Source organism: Microtus oregoni, unplaced genomic scaffold, assembly GCF_018167655.1.
Source record: "Microtus oregoni isolate MIOR12 unplaced genomic scaffold, Mior012 000056F_ref0000123, whole genome shotgun sequence".
Taxonomy (NCBI): domain Eukaryota; kingdom Metazoa; phylum Chordata; class Mammalia; order Rodentia; family Cricetidae; genus Microtus; species Microtus oregoni.
In genome coordinates this window covers 3,295,464-3,308,030 of record NW_024543832.1, presented here as the reverse complement: position 1 = coordinate 3,308,030, position 12,567 = coordinate 3,295,464, and the positions used below count along the sequence as shown (strand labels likewise).

At 36.4% G+C, this 12,567-nt stretch overlaps 2 gene segments (V, D, J or C); both read left to right on the top strand.

Annotated features, from left to right (window-relative positions):
• The first annotated feature begins 3,922 nt into the window (after positions 1-3,922).
• On the top strand, positions 3,923-7,004 carry LOC121438542. The segment is given in 3 exon segments: positions 3,923-3,968; positions 4,052-4,363; positions 6,937-7,004. Coding segments are annotated over 3 exon segments (426 nt in total).
• Positions 7,005-11,143: 4,139 nt separating this feature from the next.
• Positions 11,144-11,963, top strand: LOC121438605. The segment is given in 3 exon segments: positions 11,144-11,217; positions 11,303-11,613; positions 11,943-11,963. Coding segments are annotated over 3 exon segments (378 nt in total).
• The last annotated feature ends 604 nt before the right edge of the window (positions 11,964-12,567 follow it).

The window sequence follows — 12,567 nt, the reverse complement described above, 5'->3', positions numbered from 1 at the left end:
ACAGATAGCTTCCTCATTTCCTATAGGAACTGGTTGAGGCAGTACCTAGACATGAGCTTAAAAGGCTTTGATGGATAACCCTAAGCATTGGCCCAATAAACTATGGATAAAAGTTTCAGAACAGAGCCATACTGGATACAACAAAATACTCAACACCATCTATGTATAGGTCAGCAGCCTGACCTCTGAGAACTCTGCACTATATTACTGGCTTAAGAAGAGTGTCACAATACATTTCTGAGTTGTATCAGAAACCCTGAGGTATCAGGAAGAGCTGCCTTGGGGGTGAGAGGACAGAGAAGATTAACCCGAAGACTTTCATAATACTTATGTTTAAGTACCAAGGAAAAGAACAACAAAATAAGCATTAATTTTATTATATAAAGATGTTTTTCCACCTGGCATGCAACATTGAGAAAGCAGGAGTTTTTAGTTAGTGAACCTGATCCAAACATTTTCACGTTGATATCAACAGGAGCATGTGTCTTCCATAATTGAGTCAATACATTTAAGTAGAAATGCTTGATCACATTTCACATCAATGTCTAATTCCTAGTAGATGAAGAAAGTTACTGTTGAGCATTTATTTAAAAATTATTCATCAACCAGTTTACATTTATGAATTTTTAGGAATAGGTTCTTAGATTAAGCAGCGATCATTGACTCCATATTTATAGTCTTCCTCAGTCTCAGTAATCACAGTATGTTACAGAATAGTGAAAACAATGACACAAGACCATCTTCTATGGTCTCAGGGATATATGGGTTTTACAGTCATCTTTGCTTTTTGCTAAAGACTGTTTAAATTAGCATTGTTTTTTTTGAGGTTGAATGTTTATTCAGGGGGTTATGGAGGAGGAAGGGTGAAGGGGGGGACAGAGAGATAGGGAGAGAGAGAGAGAGAGAGAGAGAGAGAGAGAGAGAGAGAAGAAGAAGAAGAAGAAGAAGAAGAAGAAGAAGAAGAAGAGAAAGGGACAAATAAATTAGCATTGTTGATTCATGACATATTCCCTGAGAAAAGGGCTACAGAGTTCGTCTATAAAATTCTTAAGAGGTAGGTTTCTATGCAATTTTCTTAGAAAGTGAGCACTCCATAAATGCCAAGAAACATCTCTAAATTGGATCTTTCTGATTCTTAGATATCTAACCACTGAGGAAATCATGGTCAATCATTCTGTGAATGAATCAGTATGATGATATGTGAGCAGGCAGCCATAAACAAACATCCTTGTGGAGGTTTTAAGGACCTGTGAAAGTGGTGCTCAGGTCATTAAGTGGTGTTTAGAAGAATAAAATATAGAACTGTAACATAAGGAACTGCTAGGGGTTAATAAAAACATGGTGCAGCCATAAAAGAATGGAAAATAGTCCACAGAATAAAGGGAGAATGGGAAAATGATAGAAATCAATAGATAATGGATTGAAAGAAACCTCCTGTTCACTTTTAAATTCATTAAATCAGATGTGTACATATTACAATACTAACATTACTTTAATTCAGGAGAATAAGTTCATAGTATCTATTTATATTATCATAAAGCTCAGACTTTTGTGGATGGATTATTTTGTAAAAGGAGAATGTCTCCATAAATTGTAGGAATAATAATTCCTCTACAGTGAGAAGAGGGTGTTGACCTGTGAACTAACAAACCACAAAACATCATATCAATTCTGAAAAGTGGTAGAAGAGAAGACATACATCAGTCTGGTTTCAGCTACTTCTACCCTAAAATATTAGATGTACCTGATTCATGACATGATATTAGAACAAAATATACATGAATATCCTGAATTTATTTAGTATCTATTTTTTAACATTGCAGCTTTACTTCAGACCTTTTAATTAAACACACACATCCCTACATACTGCTATTGGCAGTATTATTTCTGGGAGCATATTCCAAATCCATTCCTCTTCAATGAAAATGTTCAGCTTCTGAGAAGCATAATTAACACATGCCCTGTCCAAGGATAAGGGGATTCTGGACTTGGAATGGTAAACATGGAGAGATAAATCTGTGTAGACACAGATATCCACCACCCATGAGGATCCTTGTCAAGGTTATCCCACGTGACCCCTCATTCCTTTAAATGTTGTGTAGGAAACAGATTGAGTCACAGCATATATTTCCTTCACTTTTTCTTTTTTCTTAACCTAAATTTTTCTGGAATTGTTAACTTTTCTGTGAGTACAACAGTGGGCTTTCTTCTTTCTGTCGGTCACTTTATCTGCATGCCTCATGCATGCATGAGTGGATCTATGGGGGGCTGCATCTGAGCTCAATAAGATTCATTGTGGTTCTCTGACATCAGGTGCTCTGTCCCAGGTACAGTCTACTGAAGGTAGTCAAAGTTTTTTTTTTCTCTTTTTTCTCCCCCTTACTACAAGTGGGAACTGTTAGAGCAACTGTCATCAGGGAGGAGCTTCACATTTATGATCGTATAGGACATCTTAAAATCAATCTTTGAAACTTCCAGTCTGCATCTCCAGGTAAACAAGAGCCATTTATCCCTGCAATGGAGCTCGGTGAGGACTGAAGTTGTAGGGATGTGTTACTGTTCAAGGCAGACAGAGCAACTTCAGTGTAAGCCATGAGAAACAAAAGTGCATGGGAGCACAGGACCATCAGGGGGCAGAAAAGAGTCAATTATCACTATTTTTATGGGTTTATATTTTCTTGTTTATTTTATTCAGTATTTATTTGCTCTTTACAGATATTTTGAAAATCATTGATTCCTTTCTGCCTATTCTTCCCAGATCTTTCCTTTGTCTTTGCCTACTCCATAATCTGGTTTTCTGTTCGTAGGAAAAATATAATCAATTTCCTTTGGGAGTTTTTCTGGAGGATTCCTATGTACTAGTCAATGACTCCACCTATGTGTGTATAGATACTACTGATTGTACTCACTGGGTTATTAGTTCATGATATGAAAGAGGTCATGAAGTTGGGAGAGAATTATTGGAAGATTCCAAGAGGAATTAGTAAAGCATAGTGGATATAGATATGATTATACTATATTTTATACATGGATTAAAATTTCAAAATTGTTAATTAGTAAATGTAAATACATTTTACATATGTTTAGAATGTTCATATATGTGTGTTTTGTACACTGTTTATATTTCTACCATAATCTCTATCTTTAATTTTTCCCCTCTTTCTTTTCCTTGATTCTGCTAGAGAATTTCACATAAGCTATTAATAAGAGTCTCATTTTATGTCTGTGTTTCTGAGATGGTCTTAATATATTTATCAATAGTTGCATCCATTTTTCTATAAGTGATGTAAGTTCCATATTTTTTGCAGGTGTTGTTTATATAAATATGTCTTCTTAATAAAATCCTCTGTTGAAAGAAACATGATTTATTTCCATAATTTAGTTTTTGTGATATTGCTGCAATAATCATTGTTGTGCAAAAATTGCTGAAGTACATTTACTTTTGTTCATTTTGATCATATTCTTAGCTTATATTTTGTTTGAAAGACAAATATTAATTGCATCAATCTGAAGAATTTCAAACTAGGCAGTTTTAAATTTCTCAGAACTATCTTTATTATCACAACCACTATCTATAAATAAGACTGATAAGCTTTTCACAAAGAGGAGCAACTCTGTCTTGAAATTTATTGAGAACTTATGCCCTGATATATATCCTCAGCATTTGCACAGGGTCAGAGAAAAACATTTTATACATTTCCTCAGACAGGATTAGGATTTGGCCCTCAGCATTCTTTTACCTTTCACAGGTCTTCTCTAACTCCTTCTTCTCCTCCTGGACAGGATCCTTATCTAACAAGTTCCCTGCTCATGAATATGCAAATAACATGAGTCTATTGTGGTAGATACAAGGATGTCCATACCCCAGAACAACATATGACCAGTGTCCTCTTATCAGTCACTGAGCACACAGGTTTCCAAGATGGGTTGGAGCTGGACCATTCTCTTCCTTGTGTCTGTAACTACAGGTAAAGAGCTTTCCAGTTCCAAACCTGAAGAAGGAAGAGGGACTGAAGTGACAGTGATATACACTATGCCTTTTTCTTCGCAGGTGTCCACTCTCAGGTACAACTGCAGCAGTCTGGTCCTGAGCTTAGAAAACCTGGGTCCTTAGTGAAGCTGTCCTGCATGGCTTCTGGGTACACCTTCAGTGATTACACTATTGAGTGGGTGAAGCCGAAGCCGGGACAGAGCCTGGAGTGGATTGGATATTTTTATCCTAGAATTGGTAATACTCACTACAATGAGAAGTTCCAGGGCAAGGCCACACTGACTGCAGACGCATCCTCCAACACAGCCTACATGGAGCTCAGCAGCCTGACATCTGAGGACTCTGCAGTCTATTACTGTGCAAGACACAGTGTTGCAATCACATCCTGAGTGTGTCAGAAACCCCAGAGGAGCAGGAAGCTGCACTGGGACTGAGATTGCAGAGAAGATTGTCCTGGATCCTTGCTCCAAAACGATCACTCTAAGTTGTCTCTTGATCTCTTCACAGTCTTATAGAGTCTTTGTGGATTTTCAAAAACACTGCTAGGAATAAAGTGATGCTAATTCAGAATGCCCTTACAGTATGCTATACCTTGACCTGCTGTTTCCCAGTGACCACGTCCATTGACATGATTAATTTTTTATAAAGTAAAGTAGGACAATATGATTGTGGCATTACATTATGATATAAATATATCTTAAATCCAAGGGAATGAAAGTGTTGCTGATATAGCTGGGAATAAGCATTAATATGGATTAGGCCAGTAAAGACAAAACAACAGCATGTGTGCTAACAAAACCCCTTTCATAGTCGGATTTGGTTTCCCTAAAACAAGTACAGACAGTTTTTGGAATTTTGGGGGCAGATGTTTTAAACTTTCCTATGAAATATATTTTTACATCTTATTCATTTATGCACATTATCATGAGTCATGAAATGCTTTTGGGAGTAGTAATTAAGCCTCTTACTCTCTTATCATTAGGGATGGAGCAGAATGTTATGTTGTGAATTCCGTAGGGTGTGGGATCTGCTGCTTTGGCAACAAGCTGGGGTCCTGCACAGATACCACTGGGAAAGAACATTAGGATACCAAGATGGGAATGTTAGGGGCCTGATCCTGTCATCAGTAGCGCTGGTTGATCATTTCCGTTTCCTGAAATTTGATTGTCTTTGTCAGCACTTCTTGATTGACACTGAATGGATCAATGAAATTGCATTTTACATTTTTCAAGTATTTTAGAGGAAAATTTACTATACCTAGGATGATTATAATGATTTTGTTTATATTATATTTAAAATGGTTATATCCCTCCACATTTAAAACATATAGGAGGCTACACAGACACTAACAGAATTTGAGCTTCATACTCCTCTGTGCCATCATTTTGGCATGCTTTTATAAAATCAGCAATGCTGAGACCAATTAATACAGAGACCAACAACTTGTCAATATGCATTTAGCAAAGTGACTTTCAACCTTTCTAACAGTATGACCCTTTAATAAAGTTCCTCATTTGTGGTAACTCTCCAAAAAAAAAAGATAAAATTTGCATTTTCACTTCTTTTACAATTTGCATCCTCTTGATTTTTTTTTGTCTTATTGCTCTGGTTAGAACATTAAGAACTATGCTGCACTGAGATGATTTGTTCCTGTCCCAATCCTGGTTTTAGTGGAATTACTTTGAGTTTCTCTCCATTTAATTTGATGTTGACTGTTGGCTCACTGTATATTGTTTTTTATTATGTTTAGATATGTTCTTGGTGTCTCTGATGTCTCCAAGACCTTTATCATAAACAGGTGTTGGATTGTGTCAAATGCTTTTTCAGTATCTAATGAGATGATCATATTATTTTTTCAGTTTATTTATATGGCAGACTTCTGTGTAAGCCTTGACATACCAACCTGCAGGGGATCTCAGAACCAGAAGGGGGCACAATATTACCAAGAATCCCTAGTAAAAAGATGAATTTTGAGTGGAGGTTATTCTGTATTCTCTGTGGTATCCTAACTTAAAATCTACTAGCTGATCTGCACCTACTATGAATGACATGTGATTTTTCCATGCTCAAGAGCAGTAAAAATTATTTATATAAATTTATAGAGGTTTAAATTTTCTTGCTTATTTTACTCATTTTCCATTTACCATTTATGTATTTTTAAAATAAATTTTAATGCTATATATTATAATTACTAATATCCGTCTTCTAACTTTCTCTCGAACCTTCCTTCTTCCCTACCATCCAGCTCATTCTCTCTGTAAAAAGCAAACACATAAACAAAAAAGTTTAAAAATAGAATTAAAACAAGCAAAAATACACAGATCACAGAAACACACACATACACACACACAGAGAGAAAGAGAGACGGAGAGAGAGAAAGAGAGAGAGAGAGAGAGAGAGAGAGGGAGAGAAAGAGAGAGAGAGAGAATATCTAAAGTACATTAAACCAAACCAAAAAAATTTAAGCAATTAAACCCTGGAAACATAGTACTGAAAAAAAAACTTATTAGAAAACAATAAATGCAGTATAAATTCATATGATAGAAAATATCTACCAAACATACAATTGAGGTCATTTTGTGTTTGCCATGTACTCCTGGGTGTGGACCCCACACTTAAGTGTTGTGAATATACCCAATGAGACTCAATTACAGAAAACTAACTCTTCCTTTCCAAGCAATAATTGCTGAAACTTCTTGCTTTGGGTTGAAAGCTTGTCTCTCTGTCTCTCTGTCTGTCTGTTTGTCTCTCTCTCTTTCTCTCTCTCATCAGTGAAACCCTTTTGGATTAAATCTTTGCAGGCATTGTGCATGCTTTCATAATCTCTGTAGGTTCACCTATGCTTCAGTCCTGTTATGTCTCTAAGATATTTTCCTTAGGACCCCCAATCTGCAATGGCTCCTACAATCTATTGAGTTTTTAATTGTTTCCAGTCAAACTACTAAGTTATTGGGGTCAACTAAGGACAATTTCAATACCTCATAATGATTTTATACCTGTCAGGCCACTCTGACCATTAACTTGTAGAGAGTTATTCTAATTTTGCATTGAGATGATAAATGAATAACTCACGTATTTAGAAAGCAACACTGTTCACCAGGCAGGTACCTCTGTTGAAATCTCACAGGTTAAAATAAAATTCAAAGTTCATCCTTGTACTTTCTATTCAGGTTTCTGCAATAACCCAGATAACCATAGATCAAGATAAGAACAGATCACTGAAATAGCACTAACAGCTAAACTACAAGTCCTATCTACGTATAACAAGGTTTGCTTACAGTTTTCATTAATCCATTAGTTTTCATGTAAATTCTCTCTCGTCATGTTATTATCTTAACATGAAAAATATTGTCAACAAAAGAAAATTGCAATTTTAGAACAAGGGAATTATTTATTGTTTATTATTTCACCATTTTCTGTTATTGAAACAACAAAGGTAATTCATGTTTCTCTTTATTCCATAGTACACTTAACTTTACTGTAAGCAATCTAACTTCATTTCATCATGCAACACACACTCCATGTTGTCTACATCTTTATTTTTTACCTCTGCTACAAGATCCTGTATTTACACATAGCTTTCATATCACCTCCAATTTCGGTTTGCCTTACACCGACTCCTGCTTTCTCAATTCCCAAGTCACACTTCATGCTTGACACTTTCTTTCTCCAGGATTCCCCTCTGGTTTTCTCTTGTCCTTTTTATTATACTTCTCCATTAATACCTCAGGTCCTAATGACACATTTCTAGTCATTGGGCTTCTAAAAGTTAAACACAAAAAACAAGTATTCAAATCCTGGATTCACATAGATGAGGGAACATGAAGCATTTGTATTCATGGACATGGGTGACCTCATTCAGCATATTCATTCCAGTCTCAACCACTCACTTATATAGTTCATGATTCTTGTTTTACTACTGAGGAATATTCCATTGTTTATGTGCCCCAGCTTTCATTATCTATTTGTCCTTTGTTGGAAATCTTGGTTGATTCCATTTCCCATCTGTTGTGAATAGGGTAGAACAATAAATATTGATGTGCAAGTGTCTTTACAGTAAGATCTAGACTCTCTTGGGTATATACTTGGAGGAATAAAGTTAGAGCACAGAATAGATTTTTGTGAAATTTTTTGATGAAATTTCCAAAGTCAGAACACTAGTGTATATTGTCATCAAAAGTGCATGAGGATCATGCTTTCCCCACAACCATAACCATGCATTTGTTATCATTTTTTTGTTTATAGTCATTCTAACTGAGGTAAAAATAGAACATTCAAGTTGTTATGAAGTGCATTTCACTGTGAGATAAGGACTGTATCACTGTACATCATAGAGAAAAAAAAAACAGAAATTGAATGGGAAATTCTCCCTTCAGCTTTCTTTCCTAATGTGGGAAGGTGTTATTCATTCTGCAGTGGGAATAAGAACATCAATGATCATATAAAGTACCAGATCCTGTAGCCTTCAATAACAGCCTTCCAGTAAGATATACCCACTAGTGCCTGAGAGTTATGTGATGATCAACTTTAATCTAATTATATTCTTTGAGTAAACCATTGTAAATATTCATCCCAGGTAAAGATGTTCAAAAGCCCATGGCTTGGGGGTAACATAGGCTGTTGTAGACCCTACCCAAGTTTCATTGCTAATAGTCATGTTGTCAAAATGCAATATAAATAATTATTTTTACAACCAATAGATTATTCTTGCTCTCAGCCATTATCACAAGAACTTCTTTGTGCAGTGGGTAATTATTAATGTAGACATCCATACCTGGTCAAAGTGTTAAGAATGGAAGACTGAGATGAGCCATCTGTATACACTTTGTACCCCAAACTCAGGGACCTTCACAAAAAAGATGTGATCAAATTTAAGAACCAAAATATGGGGTGGGTAGCCATGAAATGCCATCTTCAGGACCTGACATAGCTACTATACATATGAACTCTCAGCATCTACAGTTACCAGCACATGATCTCAACAAATCAAGCAAGTCAACATGACAATCTGTGAAGTAATCGAGTGAGTAAATATGTCTACTTGTAATCTTGGCAATACTCTTTTAATTGCTTTGTATCTACTTGATAGACATGAGAACTGAATTTCATAAACTTTATTCCAAAGTTCTTATATGTATCTTGATTTATTTGTGCCTTGCTTTCACCATTGAATACAATGTAACAATTTAAAAAAATAATAAATGTCTCTGTGTCCCCTATTTCTAGAAATAATTGATAGAATTAGCTTCATAGATCGCATAGATTTTACATTGTACCTGTTTTTCTGAATAGAGTACCTTCTGTAACCATGCAAGGTCTAAAGTGGAGGTGTTAGGACACCAAAGCAGCCACAAAACCATTGGCCTAGAGTTAACTAGTCCTTCCTGGAGAGTGTTCTTTGACTGGAACCTAGCAGAATCTTCATCATTGAGACCAAGGAGACTGCATCCAGCAACTGATGGGAGCAGATTCATAGCCCTATTAGATGGAATTCATGGAGTCCAACTAAAGAGTGGGAGTAAGGACTGTAAAAACCTGAGACCCCACAGACATCCTGAGATCACTAATAATCAACTAATGGGGATTCATGGGGGTTTCTGGAAATTAGGGATCTGGTAGGGCTGCCTTAGTTCCTCAGCATACCTGTTATGGCTGAATAGCTTGGCATGCTTTTAAGATTGCTGACACTGGAAATGGGGTCTGTCTGATTCTTTGACCTACTTGTTAGACACTTTTCTTTCTACTGGGTTGTTTTATACATGCTGATGATATGGTACTTGCCTGGTCTTATTGTAGCTTGTTATGCCATATTTTATGGATATTTCTGGAATGTCTGCAATTTTCTGAGTGGAGACAGAACAGGATGCATCTGTGGTAGACAGAAGTATGGGTGAGAGAGAAGAGTAACAAGAAACTTTGATTGGGATGTACTTTATGAGAAAACAATTAAAAATTTGAAGAAATATTGCAGCATGATAGGCAGGGATTCTTCATTGGCCAACTCCAAGCTTTGAGTCTATTGGTATTGGATGAGTGATGAAAAAAGTATAATCACTCTTGGGAAGGTCTCTAGAGGCTCCTTCATACCTTCTGTATTATGGAATGACACACCTATTTTTATCTAAATAGCAGAGTTTTTACTTATTCTGCTATTATGAAACAAAACAAAAACTTTTTGGAAGGTCCCAAAGAATTTATAGGAACATAGTTGGGGATAGACATGATCACAATATAATTTATACATGAAGGAAAATTTTATAGGATAAGCACAGTTATTTTGAAAAATGAAAATAACAATTTTATATATGTTTAGAATTTTCAGAATTGTACATTTTACTCTGTGCTTATTTCCCCCACACTACTATTTTCTAGATATTCCTGCTTTTACTAGACAGTTTCATTTTTAAGTTGTTAGATAGTTCTGTGTACTTATTCAATATATAAAAACTTATTAGAGTTTCATATATTATCTGTTTTTCAGAGATAATTTTAATTAATACAGTTATCTCCAGTTACATTGATTTTCCTAAAGATGATGTAAGTTCGATATTCTTTCAGACCTATTCCTGTTGTGTTACACATGCAGCCATGTCTTCTTTGTGAAGTCTTCTCCTGACAGATATGAAGTTTATTTCCATTAGATGGTGCTGTATTAAACATTAATGTGTAAATATTTCTGAGGTGTGTGTCTTTAGGTCATTTCAGTGAGTTTTTCTTTTAAACCTTCTGGTATGGCAAATATTAATCATTTGAAATGAGGCTATAATTTCTCAAAATTTAGCAAGTTTTTAAACTTCCAGTCACCACCATTATCATCACAACCTTTTTCTGTATATCAAAATGACAACCTTGTGACAAAGTAGAGCAACTGCCTCAGGCCAGAAATCTATTGAGAGCTTAGGACCTTATTGTTACACCCACCACATCGGCAGAGCTGAGGGAATGATATGATATGCATTTCCTCAGAAAGGATTAGGACTTGAAGTTCATCATCCTTTTGCTTGACGCAAGTGTCCTCCCCCACCTTCTCAAACTGAACTAGGTGCTTATTTAAGAAGTCACCCTGTTCTTGAATATGCAAATTACCTGATTCTGTTATGGTAAATACAGGAATGTCCACCCCCAACAACAACATATGATCAGTGTCTTCTCCAGTCACTGAGCACACAAGGCCCACAACATGGGATGGAGCTGTATCATTCTCTTCCTTGTGTCAGTAACGACAGGTAAATGATTTCTAATTCCAAACCTGAGAAGAAGACAGGGACTGAGGTGACAAGGTCTCTAACAATTTACTCTATTTCTTCTCAGGTGTCTACTCCCAGGTACAGCTGCATCAGTCAGGGCCTGAACTTGGGAAACCTGGCACCTCAGTGAAGTTGTCCTGCAAGGCTTCAGGGTATACTTTCACTGACTATGTTATGCACTGGGTGAAGCAGAGGCCTGGACAGGGCCTGGAGTGGATTGGATGGATTTATCCTGGAGATGGTGACACTAAATACAACCAGAAGTTTCAGGGCAAGGCCACACTGACTGCAGACAAATCCTCCAGCACAGCCCACATGGAGCTCAGCAGCCTGACATCTGAAGACTCCGCGGTCTATTTCTGTGCAAGACACAGTGTTGCAACCACATCCTGAGTGTGTCAGAAACCCTGGAGGAGCAGGAAGCTGTCCTGGGACTGAGATGATAGAAAAGATAAGCCTTAAGACATTCACAGAAACAGACATTCTGAATGTTGCTTTGTGTCTCAGTTTTTTGTAACAACGTTTCAAAGTTATTTCTGTGAATAATGGTGTGCTGATTTAGGATGACTAGTGTATACCATACCTTGACAATCTCTTCAGCAATGGCCACATTTATTGAAATGTTTCTTCATTAATTAAACAATAAAAATGAGAACTGTGATTATGAAGTATGGTAAATAATATTCATCTCTGGATTCTAAGAGAATGGGACATATTGGAGCTAGTTTTTAATAAACTATAATATGAATTTGAGCTCTAACATCCCAATAATAAGTACTGGAGAAAGAAAAGTCCTTCAGAGTTTCACATGTTACATGACTTCAGGTTTAGAGTTAATTCTGATTGTGTGGTCCTGCAGAAGTTCTAGTCCCTTATAAAATTAGATATGTGTCAAAATGATCTGCATATGAATATACTTCCTGTAAGTTAGTAAAAAGTATGATTAAATTACTTTTCATAAAATCATTAATCAGCCGGGCGATGGTAGCACACGCCTTTAATCCCAGCACTTGGGAGGCAGAGGCAGGCAGATCTCTGTGAGTTCGAGACAAGCCTGGTCTACAAGAGCTAGTTCCAGGACAGGCTCCAAAACCACAGAGAAACCCTGTCTCAAAAAAACCAAAAAAAACCCCATTAATCAGTTCAATATATGTACATGTTAATTGAGGCAGGTTCTGAGAACATACATTATTCCCTAGTCACATTTCACTTCTTTTTCAGTCTCAGTAACCTGCCCCACATTCTCAAAACTTTATAGAATATATAATTATACTGATACGTCATTACCTCTCACAGGCCATTAGATATCAACCTGGTGTTCATTTTTGT